At 33.8% G+C, this 16,764-nt stretch overlaps 4 protein-coding genes across 5 annotated transcripts; all 4 read right to left on the reverse strand.

The window, feature by feature from the left end:
* On the reverse strand, positions 1-3,730 carry LOC108832495 (probable protein S-acyltransferase 22). Its single transcript, XM_018605976.2, has 10 exons — positions 3,649-3,730; positions 3,310-3,366; positions 3,076-3,189; positions 2,175-2,537; positions 2,009-2,077; positions 1,858-1,929; positions 1,623-1,751; positions 1,459-1,539; positions 1,198-1,392; positions 1-1,127 (listed from the first exon to the last, which is right to left on the reverse strand). Exons 2-10 carry the CDS (start codon positions 3,349-3,351, stop codon positions 408-410), a joined length of 1,785 nt encoding a protein of 594 aa, XP_018461478.1. The 5' UTR covers positions 3,352-3,366; positions 3,649-3,730; the 3' UTR covers positions 1-407.
* Positions 3,731-9,172: 5,442 nt separating this feature from the next.
* On the reverse strand, positions 9,173-10,332 carry LOC108840508 (E3 ubiquitin-protein ligase RSL1). Its single transcript, XM_018613334.2, has 2 exons — positions 9,533-10,332; positions 9,173-9,435 (listed from the first exon to the last, which is right to left on the reverse strand). Exons 1-2 carry the CDS (start codon positions 10,303-10,305, stop codon positions 9,348-9,350), a joined length of 861 nt encoding a protein of 286 aa, XP_018468836.2. The 5' UTR covers positions 10,306-10,332; the 3' UTR covers positions 9,173-9,347.
* Positions 10,333-10,717: 385 nt separating this feature from the next.
* Positions 10,718-12,798, reverse strand: LOC108832497 (mitotic checkpoint protein BUB3.3). 2 transcript variants are annotated; one of them, XM_018605978.2, is made up of 9 exons: positions 12,527-12,798; positions 12,292-12,422; positions 12,128-12,210; positions 11,796-12,059; positions 11,616-11,691; positions 11,446-11,526; positions 11,298-11,379; positions 11,109-11,209; positions 10,718-11,013 (listed from the first exon to the last, which is right to left on the reverse strand). In XM_018605978.2, exons 1-9 carry the CDS (start codon positions 12,623-12,625, stop codon positions 10,977-10,979), a joined length of 954 nt encoding a protein of 317 aa, XP_018461480.1. In that variant the 5' UTR covers positions 12,626-12,798; the 3' UTR covers positions 10,718-10,976. The 2 variants fall into 2 exon arrangements, with proteins under 2 accessions (XP_018461480.1, XP_018461481.1); XM_018605979.2 differs by having other exon boundaries at positions 11,616-11,688; positions 12,527-12,781.
* Positions 12,799-13,252: 454 nt separating this feature from the next.
* On the reverse strand, positions 13,253-14,801 carry LOC108832494 (cell division topological specificity factor homolog, chloroplastic). The gene is made up of 2 exons (XM_018605975.2): positions 14,613-14,801; positions 13,253-14,016 (listed from the first exon to the last, which is right to left on the reverse strand). Exons 1-2 carry the CDS (start codon positions 14,700-14,702, stop codon positions 13,441-13,443), a joined length of 666 nt encoding a protein of 221 aa, XP_018461477.1. The 5' UTR covers positions 14,703-14,801; the 3' UTR covers positions 13,253-13,440.
* Between the last annotated feature and the right edge of the window lie 1,963 nt (positions 14,802-16,764).

The raw sequence follows: 16,764 nt of genomic DNA on the forward strand, positions 1-16,764 counted from the left end.
TGAAGTTAAGTGCAATCTACAAAAAGAATAACGTGAGACTTGGAGGTCAAGTTTTACATTCAGTTTGAGTCCAAACACAACAATTTAAGGAGATAACAACATATGCACTGTGCAACTTGACATCCTTTTCAGAGAAATAAAAAAACATTTTTTTTCCTAACAAAAACAAGCAAAGAAAGTTCTGGTCAATCCCTAAAAGATCATGTTCAACCTGTTCATCACCTTTAACAATTACAAATCTTAAGAATCCACAATAGTCTTACCCTTTTTCCCCCCTACAGATGTTTCCCTTAAGAGCTCCTTGCAAACACTCTAAGAGCTTCTCTTGATCAATCCATTTGTATGTGACCAGCCATATATCACAACCCTTAAGAGCCACAAGACTAGAGTGATTATTATTATACTTCTCATCTTGATTTGTAGATGCTTCTACAAGGAACCTGATCACTGTCTTCTCCACCAGAAGCATCGTAGCCACCACTTGTTGACCTTGACAATGGCATCATCATCATCATGGATTGTTGTTGATGTTGACCTCCCTGTTGACCCATCAGACCAACAGCTGAAGAAAACCTGTTGAGCTGCACCGACCCTTCTGCTGCTTCAGCAGACACTCTAAAAGGGTGAATGTCATGCGAGTCTAAGCTGCTCTCTGGTGAAGATGTCACCGTAAGACCACCTGACCCTGACATTGCTCTGCTCGTCTGAAACGCGCTTCTTGCTTCTAGCTGAAGAGGACCTAGCCCTGATGAGCTAGTTGATGTCTCCATAGCTACTCTTGTCTGAACATTCATCAACGGTTCTGCTGGTAACCTTATGCGCTGCTTAGATTGCCTTCTCTGCTGCTGCTTCCCGTTACTATCAACAGCTTCAAATTTTTCAGGGAACATTCTACGGCCGCTGCTTCCAAAGCTGCTGCTGCTTGCTTCCCTCCTCGCTACAGGCTGGATAATTTTGGATCTCTTCCTTGCTTCTGCTGCTGCCTTTGAGACTTCTTCTGCATTGAGACGCGCTAGAGTCCATGGACTGATCTTCACAGGTTGTGTCTTCTTCTTGACGCGTTCCTCAACCACTGTCTTCTTCCCATATGAACTTACTGACGCATTCTCTGGAGGAACTACATCAAACTGCACACAGAAAGACACACACATTAGAAGAAACCAAAATGGTGAATGATGCGATGAACAAACAAGAGACCTGATCCTCAACAAACAGACGCGGTGGAGTGCACCAAGCTCCACGATGAAATGTATTGAAGGAGCTTGCACTGCTTAGTCCAGTGAACGAGCTGATCATTGACATTTGAGGGCTTTGTTGACCTCCACCACCACCTTCTTCTAGCTCTTGCTCTTGTTCCCTTAGTGCAACTATGTAGTCGTATGTAGTGATCCCCTGTTAAGAGAAACTCATTTAGTTAAGAGCAAGAGACTTAGCATGTACTTACGCATTGGAAACAACCTTTTTGATGAGAAGAATGTGAAAGAAGAAAAGCTGAGCAACAGGTAGCGTTGCCAGCATTGATAGTAGAGTGCAAACAACCTGCAAGAGAAATGAAACCTTCACATCTTGCATTCAAGAGACGTTAAAAGGGAAGATAAATTGTATAAGAGAAGATAACTTACAACGACTATAACAAATGGAACAAGCGAGAAGCTGCTTCCCAGCTTTAAGGCAATGTCTGTGTTGAACTGGTTCCTCCGGAGTAGACATAGTACCAGCACAAATATACCAGTTGACCATTGCATAATGAGCTGTAAGATCAATCCCCAAAAGTTTATGCATTTAACTTGAAGTAGACATAACACACAAAAGAGAGAAAATGTCATGGAGTGGTGAAAGGATCAACGCAAAACTTACCAAGAAAATAGCTGATACCATAAGGCTGAAGAACTTTCTGTAGTTCCCCTTGCCAATGCAGTTGTTTAGCCACTACACACACACAAGTTCATAAGCAAAAAGAAGATGAGAAATTAAAAATAGAATGATAAGAGGCAAACCCTTTTAGTACCCTGCAGTGATGATCAAAACGGTCCACACATTTGTCACAAACTCTGCAATGCTTACTGTATTTGAAGACCTGCAAAAGGATATATAATATCCAGAATGATTAGCCCTGAGCAGAAGGTTTCTTGAAGGAACAATAGTACATTAAGTTTGTGGTTTCAATGATTCACCTCAACTTCACATAGACTGCAATAAAACATCCCATCCTCACTCATCTGCTGCTCAGAAGATTCATCTCTTCCACTGCAACAACTACAAAGCAAGGCACATGGAGAGCAGAGCAAACGCAGGAGAGAAGATCTTTGTGATGATGACTCCAGTTTCTTGTTAGTTCCATTTTCTTGATCATTTACACATGTGCTGTCATGAGACTTGGCACCACCTGTTGTTGAACCACAGCCATCTTTTGCATCCTTTGATTGGGGAAATTTCACGTTTTCAGAGATTTCAAGGTACTTCTTTGACCGGAAAACTCCATGGTCTGCAGGATCTGACGCCGCACACCATATATACAGTCCAACCACACATGTAATCTGGAAAGAACATGTCAAGACTTAGTGTTTACAAAACATTGTACGCAAGAAATTCAACCCCAAAGTAGAAGGTTTTAGCTGTAAAGACAGACTCAAGAATTGAATATGTTTGAACCAACTGATACTACTATTTTCTCTACAATGATGGATCAAGTTACAAGAGCAAATAGCATATCCACAGATGTGAGATGGAAATTGCAACCACAGACCTAAAGTTGGCTTCAAATCAAGAAGTATCTAGAGCTAACTTGACCATTTTTTATGAATAGGTGAGGCTTCTAGGGTCTTGATGGGACCATATAAGGATAAGTAGAAGGAAAGTGAAATCAAATTTTCCTAATTAGCTATAGGTAACAAACTTCACGAAGGCATGTTAGATTTTGTGAAGCCACTAGTCTTTGTACTTCTAGAAAAAGCTGAATCATTTTCCAGAAATAGAAAAAAACAAAACAGAGACAATAAGTACACAGTTATGATCTCTAAAAATCCAAACCAGAGATGATTTTAGAATCTGCAAGCAAACAAAATTTTAGCTTACCAGAGGAGTGTAAATGCCCATGGCAATGTACTGATGAATCCTGTTCCCAACAAACGGAGCAAAGAAGACGTAGAAAGCAAAACCCAGTGCCAAGAACACAGCAACAGCCACCACCTACCAAGAAAGTGAAATAAAGTCTCAAACTTTCACCTCAAAACTCATAAAGTAATTTAATAAAGTCTCAAACTTTCACCTCCAAAAGAAACTTCAGTTTGAAAGTAAGAAGAAGAGTACCTGAAGAGGATGGTAAGGAAGTTGCCATCCATGTTTCCTCATTTTCCCTCTAGAATGCTGCAAAAATCCAGGTATAGATCGAAGAAATTCAAGTCAAATAAGCAGAAAAACTTTTCCTTTTTCCCCTCATCTTCTCCAAATAAACAGAGTAAGAGAAACTCATAGCATAGGAAAGAAGTCTAAAATATCTAAATAGAAACAAAAAGAAATAAAAGTAAGACTCTTTCTTTGTTGTTTCTCTGATTCTCTCTGTGTAAAGCTTTAAGCTTTTGTGCAGAGATCTAAAAGAACCCACCACCACCATGGAAGAGAGAGATAGAGAGTGGGAAAAAGAGTTACCTTTTCTTCAAGGACACCACAATCATGTGTCACAGTCCAGTTTCTGGCAAATCCAGTAACACTTGTTTTCTTTCTCCTTTTGTTAAATTATCATACTCCTGTCTCTTTCACTGTCTGTAGTAATTTTCTTTCTTTTACTTTTTTTATCCACTGATTTTTTACATTTATATTTTGACCCCCACACTTTCTTTCTCCCTTTGTAATGATCAAATGAGCATATGATTAGATTTTCCAAGATTTTAATTGTGAGATTAGGTAGCCTAATGTTTGACATAAAAATACCTAATTACAAATGTGTTTGTGTATTTAATGATTGAAGGTCACATTTAATGGTTGTACCAAAAGACTTTAGTATTGTCTTAAATGTTTTATCTTCCAACCTAGTAACTACTCTGCACACTTTACAGTGAATATGTTGCAAGAATCAAAGTCGATCTCGTTAAACAAAAATTTCAACTTCGACGATGTAACATTGCAAATGTTCAAAAAAAAAAAAAAACATTGCAAGGAAGATTATGATTAAACTTTTAACTGGAGGAATATTATTTAAGCAGCTCCACAGTCTCCCCTATATTTTCGAGCCCCGAGGAAATCGAGAGTGACCGAACATAGCAGCCAAGAAAGCGATGGTCGGGAGAAGATATATATGGATTTGGAAGTTTTCCGCATCCATGAAAATCTTAAAGACTTTTTCAAATAAAATTACTAATACTTAAAAAATTTAGTTATATGCTCAAAAGTTGGAAGTTCATTTTAAAATGAAAACTGAACCAATTTAGAGATTTGAAGCGTTTTATAGAGTTTTAATAGGTCTTTCTAAAGTTTCCATATGAGAACCAATTATATACCAAAAAATTAAAATTTATTTATCTTGTATAATATTTTTTCAATTTAATTTTGTATCAAATTTATTAAACACTACTATAATTTTTATTTTTTCTATTTTATTAACTATGAAAAAATTGTTAAAAATTATAATTGTTATAGATTCATAAGATGAAAAGATAAAAGATGAATAATTTTGCCTTTGTATTAAAGTTTTGCATACCAAATATAAATTTTCCATATTTTCATCATTCTGAATTGTGTATCAAGTTAATTTTATTCAATTTTAACTATAAGATAATTAAGTTAGTAATATTTAATTGTTTGATCTAAAAAAGGAATCATTTATACCTAAATAAATTACACTTCTTCCATGTATCTTTACTGGTTTACTAAGATTTATGTTCTATACCTACCAAATTTTTCTTTTAACTTTGTTCAAAAATACAAAACTGGACATCTTTTTATGTTTTCCATTTCTCGGTTATACAAAACCTTAATGCCATAACAACAATGGCTATCAAGGTTTTTGTTAAAAAATTTCATCAGAATTAAGTATTATTGGTACTCTAGACTAAACAAAACAACATTTGCAAAGTATATGTTTACGACAATGCAGCTTCTATCCCTCACGCTGTTAATCTAAGCTAAGCAATCATGGTAGTTTTGTTTCTCAAAGTTTTTATTTTAGAGTATTGTTTATCACTTTTTATGACGAAATATTGTTTTACAACTTTTATGTTCATATTCCGACGTCGATCATCGTATTTTTAACTATAACTAAAATATCACTTTTTTATGTTCGAGTATTGTTTATCAACTAGGTGTTTTGCCCGCAGTTGCGGGCATAATAATTTTAAAAATTACTAAATAAATATATTATCAATTCAAGAACCATTAAAATAGATTATTTTCATGCCTTTGATATATTTAATAATTAATTAAATATTAATTTTATATACAATAAAGTTTTGTTTTAATAAAATATATTTATTATGTTAGAAATTTGAAAATATTCATATATTTATAAAACTATATACATGGATTTATATTATTTTAAAAATATTTTGATGTAAAATATTATTGGATCACATAATATATAATTTTGTAGATAATGATGAGAATCAAATTAATGAAATTCGTTTTTAATTTGTGAGTAATTCTATATTAACAAATCTAATCTAATTATGTATTAAGGATAATGAAGATTTTAAACGCTATAAATTTTAACGTGAGAGAAAGAAAATCGCTTTGAATATAATAGTATAAACTAAATGTTCTCTTTTCAATTATAAAAAATTGATAATTTTCTTGATTAATCTTTAGTTATGTGTTTTCTGTTTTTATTTTAGTTTTAAATTTATTATTAAAAGATAATTTCAGATAACAACACAATATATATATATATATATATTTTTTAATATATATTAGGTTTCAGATAATTCTTCTTATTATAGTTATTATTATTTTTAATCATTTAAATTCGTTTTTATTTTGGAGTTAATTTATATATTTTATTTATTAAGGGTATAAACGATATTAACCACTCTAACTTTTAACATAAGAGCTCGAATCCAAAAAATCACTTCGTAAATAATAGTATAGATCGCCATCTTTCTTTAGCCTAAGCTCGAGTCATTCGATCGCCTTTTTTTTCTTTTTATGTTTAAGTACTGTATTGTTTATATGTTTTATCGTATATCATTTCCCTTATATTATGTTCCTAAAGAATCTCTTAATCGAATTTAGACCTACGGTTTTCTCAATTGCAATTTTAAATTATCAGGTAAGATTAATTGACATTTTAATGAATTTATAACTAAAATAAATCTTTTTAATTATTACAAAATACAAGTTACATCTTCTTAAATGTTTTTTTATTAATATACAGGGGATTTATAAAACTCCAATAGGCATTAATATTGGTGGAGTAAATGTGAAGCATTAAATTCTATGGACCTCTTTGTGTATGTCGTTTTCCTTGCTCATATTCTTTCTTCTTTCTTGGTAGAAGGGATTTGCAATTTAAAAGTTCCGTCAAAAAAAGAAAGGACGAGACAAGCATTCTTATAAAAATTCTAAAAACGTAACTAAGCATAGTTTAATACTACGAATAATTAAAATACTAGTTTGGAACAGCACGAAAGTAAAAGAAACTATCTCCCGCCGAATACGGATAATCGTTTATCGAGAATTTGAGATATCCGGTCGCAACGAATATTAAAAGAGTTTACTTCGACGGGCGATACTAATTCGTCTGGTTAGCTCAATTAACATCGAACTAGATTTCGATCCGTGCAACCGCGCGAATTTTGTTTCATTTTTATAAATATAAATATTTATTTTAGAATATAAATGGTGAATATTTTTAACGTTAATCATAATCTGCGCAACTGTGCGGATTTTGTTTCATTTTTATAAATATAAATATTTATTTTAGAATATAAATGGTGAATATTTTTAACGTTAATTATATATTTAAATATTTATATAACTATTTCAAGTACAATAATTTCATAGTTTACATGTTATACTTAATCAATTGTTTAAAACTGTATATATTTATCACTTCTTATTATATATTTATCTTATTGTATATGCATTTAGGTAAACAAATTATTCATGAGAAAACATATTTGAAAATTATTTTGTATTTAATTTATGGTAAATTCTGATCCGTAATTCAAAGCTGAATTTCTTTTTACAAATATTTTTATGTTTATTTGTTTTAAATAATATATTATTGTACTTTAGTTTTTTAGATATGTATTATATAGTTTGCAATTTCAAATCATTCTATCATCATATTTAAAATAAAAAGATATCATCATTAAAATAGTTATAAAGATTTTATATTAATAACTTTAATGAAATATATATTAACTTTTATACATGTATTTTATAGTTTGTTAATATTAACCCGTCTTGCCAACGTATCAGATTTTATTTTTGAACATAAATATTTTATACTTACGAAAATAAAATATATTAAATATATAAAGTTATCAGTTTAATAAAATTTTATTATATTTAGCTGAATATAATAATTTTATTTTAATATGATTGACTATGATTATATAATAGATAAAATATAATATAATTATGTTTCATTTTATATATGATAACTAAATCTATTAATGTATAACAATATTTCAAACTAATTTCGAAATTAATAAAATTATTTAAATATAATTTCGAAAATGAAGATCTTGTTAAAATCTTTTAAAACAGATTTATTAAATAAATATTAAAATGAGAAGATACCAAAAGATATTATGATTAAATCATTTTAAAGATTCTATATATTATTATTAGTTTTAGTAGAATACATTTAATAAAATTTGTAAGTGATAGTCCAATATAAAAAATCACACATGAAAGAAGTCATGATTTCTGTTTTAATATATAAGATAATATCAATGTTAATTCGTCACAATTTTTGAGTGTATTAAACAACTATTTAATTTTGAAACGTTACGAATTATGTTACGACGAACTGACATTGATTTATGAACGTGCTGACTTTTACGAACATTTCGTTGTTAGTTTAGTATCAGGAGGTCTGGGGCCGAAGTTTATAATCTCTATAACATCATGTTAAATTAATTTCATTCCAACGATCATTCGAACTAGGAACCTCTGACACAATGGTCAGAATTCTTTTATGTTTTCTTCTAGTGTTTGTAAAAACTTTAGCATGTAAAATTTTCAATTTATCACAATTCCATCATTTTTCAAACTTTGGTTAGATACTCCTAAATAGATCGATTTTAATCTAGTCAAAATACTTTAATGAAGGCGTGTCTATCATGTTCAACAGAATTCACAATTCAACATATCCACTAGTTTCTGCTACCATTTTATGTTTGTGCAATCTTATCTGTTCGAAACATATGTCTCAAGTATTTAACCCCAGAAAACATGTCTTAAGTAAAAAACGAGGCTACTTGGATCCAAAATCATTTGGAATTTGTTTATTAAAAAGGTCAATTCATCGACCACAAAAAAAAAAGAAGTCAATTCCGTGGCAGCAAGGCCACACTACAAACAAAAAGACAGAACAATATTATTAGCTTTTTGGTAGAACAAAAATACCAAAATTAATAATTGAAAGTATACTTTGTTAGAATATTAAAGGATAGAGGATATACATGATCCAACCAACGAATATTACAAAAATGTAGATGGGGACATACAGAGTGCGTGAGGAAGGACTTGTTCACATTTGCTTGGGTCTTTTCTTTAAGCCATGTGCACTGTGATTCTGTGAATCTCTTACCTATTCCCGTGACTAACATTTTTGACTCTAAACCCTTTCGTATCTCTGTTTAACTATATATAATCTATAGGTTATTAGGTTTGTTGACCAAAAGGAAAAAAAACAAGGTTTCATTCTCTCACTCAACAAATAGATTTATAATACTATAATGTTTCATGGAATATTGAATATGCAAGTTACTTGCACGAGTTGCAATACTTAAAAACTCGAGCTAGAAAATAAAGTATGACTAGTAGAAATCGTTTTTCGTCCCATGACAATATACCAAGTATCGGATTAGTTTCAAATGTACTACGTTTGGCGGCATCACGTCTTCCAAATAGTAAAATAAGCATATGGTTTCTCATTTTCATACTTCTATCATGATTATTATATTTGTCTGGTGGGCCTACTGGCCAATTTCCAAATCAACAATGAAACCAGCAAAAACAGTCTCGTATTAGATAACGTAACTTTCTAACAGCGTAATAAAATGTTCTAGAGTAGCACTTTCAACCTTTTTTCTTCGTTATAAAAAAAAGGTCTAAAACATATTTTAAATGAATAGTCTCGCTATCTTACCGAAATCAAAATTAAGAAAATAAGAATATAATAATTATGGCCTTGAGGTACGAGCAACTCCGCATGAGTGAAAAATACCCGACGATGATGACCCACAAAGATAGCAAAAGTGGAAACCACACCTACCAAAATAATCAAAAGACAACAAATAAGTATAACAACATTAAAAACGAAATTTACAATAGCACTTCCTTTTATGCAATGAATATACGTACTGACCTGCATATTATGTGCAAACAACCAGAGGATTTCTCAACGTAGAATTTGCATTTAGGACACCTTCTCCACTTCTTCTGCTTGGCCAAATCTATCAACAAAGCATCTTCTTTATCGCTATTCTTCTTCTTCTTCTTCATATCTTTACACACCCTCCCTGCGTGCCATGGCACCTCACATTGAGCGCAAAACAGTCTATGACAAGACGGACACTCCGTCTGCGTCACTTTAACACCATCATCATCATCGTCCACCACCATCACAGCCGAGCAGTTTTCGAACGGACAGTAGACTTTCTCCGAAGACATGATCAACGACTCACATATGGCTTTGTCCCAACGCACGAACAAGTCCTTTGGAATCAGATCACGACACGCGTAGGGCTCTATCAGTTGCGTGCAATTTATGTCAGGACACTTGACCCTCGCTGCGTTTTCTTCTACCTTGGTCGCCACGTAACGTATGGTGCACTCGGTGCAGTACGAGTGAGTGCAACTAGTGGTTCCTCGGAAGATGTCGGAGGAAGACCTTTCGTCCATACAGATCATACATAGCTTGGTAGATGGTTTGGCTGGTTCTTGCTGCTGCTTAGTACGCGTTGGCCTGACGATATAGCTAACCTTGTACGGTGGGAAATTTCGGGGGCGATGGCTATAACCTGTGCGTGGCAATATTGATGATGATGACGATAAGCATGATCCCATATCGTCGTGTTCTTCTTTTCTTACCTTGTCTTGAGTTTGATTTAGGTGTGTTTTCACATTATATGATGGCATACGGTAGAAAATAATTGCATTATATATTGGCATACACTAAAAGATAATTGCATTATACATTGGCATACATAAGAAGATATACATTATAAGATAGAAGATAATTGCATAATATTGGCATATATCAGATAATAATTGTATTCTATATTGGCATATATTTAGAAGATAATTACTTCGAGCTATATGTATGAAAATCTTTCTATTTATAAGTTGTTATTTTTGAAAATTTCCCAATTTAAAATTCATTGTTATTCATCAACTTTCAAAGATTTTAAAGTTTTTTAGAATTTTAAATTATTTTCAAATCATCCATTACTGAATTTCATGTAAATGACTAAATTCAAAATCCAAGGCATACTACATGTTTATAAATTTAACAACTTATAATATTTTAAAATTTTAAAGTTTTGATGGATTGCAAAACTTTGATGAGCATTAATTGAATAACACAACATGAACGTTTACAAACCTAAGAAACTTAAAAGAGATACGATTCTTACATTTGGAAGCTCAACATACCATACCACACAAGTCGAGCAACTTCTAAATACTATATAATCTACTTGCCATGGTTAACAACGTGCTAGACACACACACAGTCAAAACAAAATAGCTAGAACAAAGAGAGAGAGTCATGCTTTGATTAACCTGAGACTTAAGAAGCTACCAATCCTTTAAAACTTGTGTATGAACACTTGGGGAGGTTCTTCCCTGCAAAAGACAAAAGGAGATATGATGTACTGTGTGATAATGAAACAAAATAAGTAAAGAGCAGAGCAGAGCAGAGAGCAAGAGTGAAGACTCACTTCTCTTTAGCTTCTTGGTAAGTGTGGCTTGATGCAACCGCCAAGAGTTCTCCAGTGTGGTTAAATGCCAAAGACGCGACACTATTTGAGTACCTTGGTAACTTTTTGTAAAGGAAAAAAAAGTATATTAAGAAAAAAAGAGCCAATAACAGTAATCTAGAAAACAAGTCATGTTTTAATGTTGGATACCTCAAAGAGTCTTCTTCTGCTTTTAGCATTCCATGAGATAACGTAGCCTTCATTATCACCAGTCACAAAAGTCCCTGAACCACTGTTGGCAAGAAACAATGAGTGAACCATGTACAACCCCATTAAATAGTGAACGAGGAAAACCTACCCTGGAGTGAATTCAATAGCATTTATGCATGCACCATCGAGTCTTCCTTTCATAGACTTTGGATGACATCGGAAAGTGTATCTGCCCCCCATGAGTTAATGATTTGACATATAAACATTAAGAGAGCTAGCCAATAGTCACTTTCTATATTATTAACAGTCATGACTTACTTCATCTCACTAGAGCAAGCTGTATTGGGGAACTCCAAGGCCACTTGTCCATCTACTGAGCCAACTGCATATCCTGCTGAACACCAACTTTAAACATCTCATATATCTCAGACCAAACTACCCCATGATGAGCCAGCCATATAACAAACAAAAATCAGATGAAACTGTAATGTTTTTTACCAGTGGAGAAAGGAACAGAGGTGACGCATCTGATAGGCACCTCAACTTGTGATTCACAAGACTGAAAAGGTCGATCTAAGCTGCGCAGATCATATAAATGCATAGATGCGTCGTCAACGCAAACCACCAAGTTGTTTCCATTAACAGTGATGCATCTGACTGCAGCAGCAGCAGCATCAGTAGAAAGAACACGACTTTGTCCTCGTTGTCGTCGTGTATCCCAGAATCTGATCTTCTCATCCAAGCCAGTAGAGATAACTTCACCTGAAAACCGCATCACACCACTTAAAACCTAATATTGACCTTGACAGTGTTGCTGAGAAGAGTTAAACCTTTATCAAAAGAGAAGAGAACAGATGTAGCAATGTCGTCATGTCTACCAATGGTATCAACTGTTCCAGCGTTTAAATCGCACCTGACAAAACGAATGTCAAAGGTGACAATAACAATTAAGTAAATAACGCAAAAAGATGGTATCTTTAAAACAAGACTAAACCTTTGGATGAATCCATTGGAGTCAGAGGTGTATGAAGTTGATTCGTTCTCAAAACAGCAGTCGAGAAGAGGAGCACGAGAGTATAGTTTTAAGATTAGGGAAGAGGTCTCTACATTATACAATCTCAGATACTGTACAAACCACCAAACAAAGGGTAAGAAGAGGAATTGATATCAATAAACAACAGATTGGGTATGGACTTGAGAATCTGAGAAGAGGAGAGGGAGAGACTGACGGAATCCCAAGAAGCGATGAGGAGATTGTTTGACTCTGGCGAGAATTTGATCTTTGAAATCGCGTCCTCCAATTCAAGTCCAGCGCCGCCGCCGCTCATCTCTCTCTCTCGGAACTCTCGAAGCAATTTGGAGGAGGAGAAGGTGTTCTGAAGCTTGGCCAAAACAAACGTCACTGTAGAAGAAGAAGAAGAAGCATTCGGGAGAGAGAGAGAGAGAGAGAGAGATTAATGGTGATGGAATTAAACACCTGAAGAAATTCAAAAAACACGGATCCCGCTCCTGAACGTCTTAATGGGCTTATGGGCCGACTTTTACCAGTCCATGCTAGTTCTACTCTCCGTTATTTATTTTACACTGCCCTTTGCTTGCTTATCTACCCTTCAACGAATTTGTGTATGTGGCTGATCAAGGCTCTTCCATAAGGCAACAGAGCGACTTGCCATTTGGAAATATTCTATACTCGCTCGAGCATACTGGGAATGATCTCAAGAACAACAAGAATGAATTCCGCAGAGAAAGAGCGTGTATTAGTTCATTGCAAACATAATAAATTTGATAGAAGAAAGCTGAGAGCTGATCCGGAGAATATTAAACAGCAGTTGTAGTTCAAACCAGTGCAAAAAAAAACAAAATGCAGGAGAATTTTTTTTTCAGGCGTTTCAACTTCAGATGAACCTTGTCAATGTTGTGAAGGTTGACACGAGGAAGAAGACTAAGAAGCATGATAAGAAAAGGACCCTAGGTTTTGATAGAACTTTGAAGAGAGAAGTCGCATATATATACAAATGAGAGTGTCAAGAAACTGTCTTAGTTCCCTCACAGACTAAAAAACTTGAATAACAGCAACACGAAAACAAACAAACAAAGACATAGTTCAAGAAAATAACTCTAATAATAAGACAATGCCTAGTTATCACTCTGGAACATAAAAATCGAACCTGACATCCACGGAACCATCAACCGTATCTTTGTACTCGACGTTAGTTATCGATCCCGCCTCATCCACGTCTTGGTACTCTGCTTTCACCCTCCTAACAGGCACCGTGACCGAGTAAATAGTCCCGATGTCACCGTCCGTGGAGACGTTAAGCTGAACTTTCTCCTCCGACTCAATCTCCACGAAATCCGACAGCGCGTGAACAATGTTGTTCACGATCTTCCTTTTAGCCTCGTCGCTAACATCACACCTGTCCGAGAATAAAATCATCTTGAGCCTCTGCTTCGCGATTCTCGCGTTGGAGCTTCTCCTCGACGCGTGGGAAGGGAAGATGATCTTCCACGCTAGGTTTAACCGGTCAAAGAAGCTCATGTTGATGGCGTTCAAGAGAAAGCTCTCTACCTCTTGCTGAACCGGGCTTGGTGATAGCTCGTAGTCTCCCGCCGTGGTGTTGTTCCTTGCTAAAACCTTCGCTTCACCACGTCTGTTTCCGAGGCTTATCGACACTTTCTGCTTTTCAAAACTGTTTGCCACATTGCTTGTGAAATAAACCTGCAAATTCACATCCATCACCCCCCCCAAAAAGAGATGAACATGTCAGACATGTAACTGTAAAGACAAGATACATTTGGAAACTCAGGTTATACGTAATGATGACACCATAAAATCAATCAAGATCATGTAAACTAAACGATCATAGTTTTTTGTATACAAAGTTGCAAAAAAACATTATAAACCTCCTCTAACACTAACACAAGACCGGTCCAGTCACAGTAATTTAAAGGAACACAGCCATCGAGAAACTGGTAAGTCCCAGTAAAGACAATCTCAAGATAAGAACACTTTGGTTCTCAAAAGACAAAACAAGTTACACTAGAATGTTCACTTCGTATCTGGTCTATATACAATGGTGTCTATATATATATACACAAGGAAAGACAATTCCACTAACTAGGTCACCACTTAAACCGTAACATTGGTCTACTCCGGTTAATCGGTTGAATCTCATCAGCTATATAAGACGCATTCAGATATCTTCCTAACAAACACAGACCTAGAAGAAGCCAATCTTATTTCTCGTGAAAAAATAAATGAAATCTGAACAGTGAATCGCCAATTTCATAAATTCAAAATCGAAGAAAATTGACCTTGGAAGAAGGTAAAGAGAGGCATTTAGGATGGTGATGATAAGGAGATACTAAGCTTGCGGAGATCCTCAGATTCCCAGATATCGCCATGTCCGAGAAGATGAAATGAAGCTCTCCTTCCCCTGAGTCGAAGCAATTATTTTTCTGTCGTCTCTCTCTCAGTTCAAGAGAAAAAGGGATACGACTCGTACGAGTAAAAAGGCTATCGGACGCAGATCAAAGGAAACGCCGACGTTTCGTTTCATTGTTAACTAAACATTGTCGTTTAGCTGCTAACCGAAACGCTGTCGTTTCATTGCCAAGTAACTAAACTGACATAGTCGTTGCTATGCTAACTAAACTCACTGCTACTTATGGAAGTGCTAAACTAAACGTTGTCGCTGCACTGCTAATTAAACATTGTCGTTTCAGTGCTAATTGAAGGTTGTCGTTTCATTGCTATTTGCTAACTAAACTTTGTTGTTTCTTTGCTAACTAACCCAGTCGTTTTCGTAGCAAATGATACGTGGTCGTATTTTTGCAGAGGAGAAGTCAAAACGGGAGGTTTAAAGTTTAAACTAGTGCCGGGCCGGCCATAACCTGAGGGCTGAGTCACCTGACCTCAGGTCTAGTATTTTGGAGCTTGGATATAACTAGAACCGAACCAAAATCTAAATTAGAATTCGAAGATATCCAAAAGTAGTTAAATAAATTAATATCTATCTTATACTAAAAAAGTAGGCTTTTTTATCTCATGGGGGGAGAGAAATGCCATGTGTCATTTTCTTTTTAATAATTAAAATATTTTTTCAACTTAAATTTAATAAATTTTGGTATTAATTGTGAAATAAATAGGGTGAGAGAAAGTTCAACTTTTCTTGATACATGTCCAAGCATTTTTTTTTGACATGTCCAAGCATTTATAAGAGTGTTTTGAATCTGACCGAGATCCGTAATTGAACTGATAAGTCTGTGACCCAATAGAAATCGAGTTTGGTTTTATTGAAGCACTAGTTGAACCAATAGATAATTTTTATTTTTAATATTTTTTGTTTAAGTTATATTTTGAAATTATTTTTTATATTCTAAATTTCTAATTAAAATTTTGAAATTTCAGTCTTATTGTCGTTTTCCTCTTCTTCTACACTACAATATACGTTTGCAAAAAAAGTGAGCCATGATTGTGCTTAAGCTGCACGTCCGTAAAACAGACAGAAGCACGATGAAACTTATTATTCCCCTACACTACAATTTACTTTGGCAAGAAAAGTGAGTAAATTATTTTTTTTATTTTTTATTTAATTTAATTTAATACAAATCATTACACATTTTTAATAATGCCATGTGTCATTTTCTTTTTAATAATTAAAATATTTTTTCAACTTAAATTTAATAAATTTTGGTATTAATTGTGAAATAAATGGGGTGAGAGGAAGTTCAACTTTTCTTGATACATGTCCAAGCATTTTTTTGACATGTCCAAGCATTTATAAGAGTGTTTTGAATCTGACCGAGATCTGTAATTAAACTGATAAGTCTGTGACCCAATAGAAATCGAGTTTGGTTTTATTGAAGCACTAGTTGAACCAATAGATAATTTTTATTTTTAATATTTTTTGTTTAAGTTATATTTTGAAGTTATTGTCGTCTTCCTCTTCTTCTACACTACAATATACGTTTGCAAAAAAAGTGAGCCATGATTGTGCTTAAGCTGCACGTCCGTAAAACAGACTGAAGCACGATGAGACTTATTATTCCCCTACACTACAATTTACTTTGGCAAGAAAAGTGAGTAAATTATTTTTTTTATTTTTTATTTAATTTAATTTAATACAAATCATTACACATTTTTAATTTACAGATCAAAAAAAAAAATCATATGATCATATGAATTACAAAACAGAGTTTGGATTGTGGAAGAAGAAAAACCTGGCGAGATTGATTATAATAAATTAGAGAATGCTCTTACTGAAAAATATCCCAAAATTGATGAAGTGACAAGTTTAGAAAAAAATTTATTGGTAAGTTTTAAAATTTAGAGAAAACCAAAATTAGTTGATGTGATGTGGTGTTAGTTTATTTTTGTTATTGACAATTTATTTTAATAATGTTTTAATTCTGGTTTATTTTGGATTGGAAAATGTCTTGATTTTTTAAGATGTCATAATTCTTA

This window comes from Raphanus sativus, chromosome 2, assembly GCF_000801105.2.
Source record: "Raphanus sativus cultivar WK10039 chromosome 2, ASM80110v3, whole genome shotgun sequence".
Lineage (NCBI taxonomy): Eukaryota > Viridiplantae > Streptophyta > Magnoliopsida > Brassicales > Brassicaceae > Raphanus > Raphanus sativus.

Excerpts from the sequence above, each read along its gene's own strand:
- LOC108840508 (XM_018613334.2), bottom strand. The coding sequence starts at position 10,305 with ATGCCATCATATAATGTGAAAACACACCTAAATCAAACTCAAGACAAG. Across the intron at positions 9,436-9,532 it reads TGTTTGCACATAATATGCAG|GTGTGGTTTCCACTTTTGCT; the intron begins GTCAGTACGTAT and ends TTATTTTGGTAG.
- LOC108832494 (XM_018605975.2), bottom strand. The coding sequence starts at position 14,702 with ATGGCGATATCTGGGAATCTGAGGATCTCCGCAAGCTTAGTATCTCCT. Across the intron at positions 14,017-14,612 it reads TCTCTTTACCTTCTTCCAAG|GTTTATTTCACAAGCAATGT; the intron begins GTCAATTTTCTT and ends GTGAATTTGCAG.
- LOC108832497 (XM_018605978.2), bottom strand. The coding sequence starts at position 12,625 with ATGAGCGGCGGCGGCGCTGGACTTGAATTGGAGGACGCGATTTCAAAG. Across the intron at positions 12,060-12,127 it reads TCTCTTCTCTTTTGATAAAG|GTGAAGTTATCTCTACTGGC; the intron begins GTTTAACTCTTC and ends TGCGGTTTTCAG. Across the intron at positions 11,210-11,297 it reads GCAGAAGAAGACTCTTTGAG|TTACCAAGGTACTCAAATAG; the intron begins GTATCCAACATT and ends CTTTACAAAAAG.
- LOC108832495 (XM_018605976.2), bottom strand. The coding sequence starts at position 3,351 with ATGAGGAAACATGGATGGCAACTTCCTTACCATCCTCTTCAG. Across the intron at positions 1,752-1,857 it reads TGGTATCAGCTATTTTCTTG|CTCATTATGCAATGGTCAAC; the intron begins GTAAGTTTTGCG and ends TTGATCTTACAG. Across the intron at positions 1,540-1,622 it reads TTCCATTTGTTATAGTCGTT|GTTGTTTGCACTCTACTATC; the intron begins GTAAGTTATCTT and ends TTTCTCTTGCAG.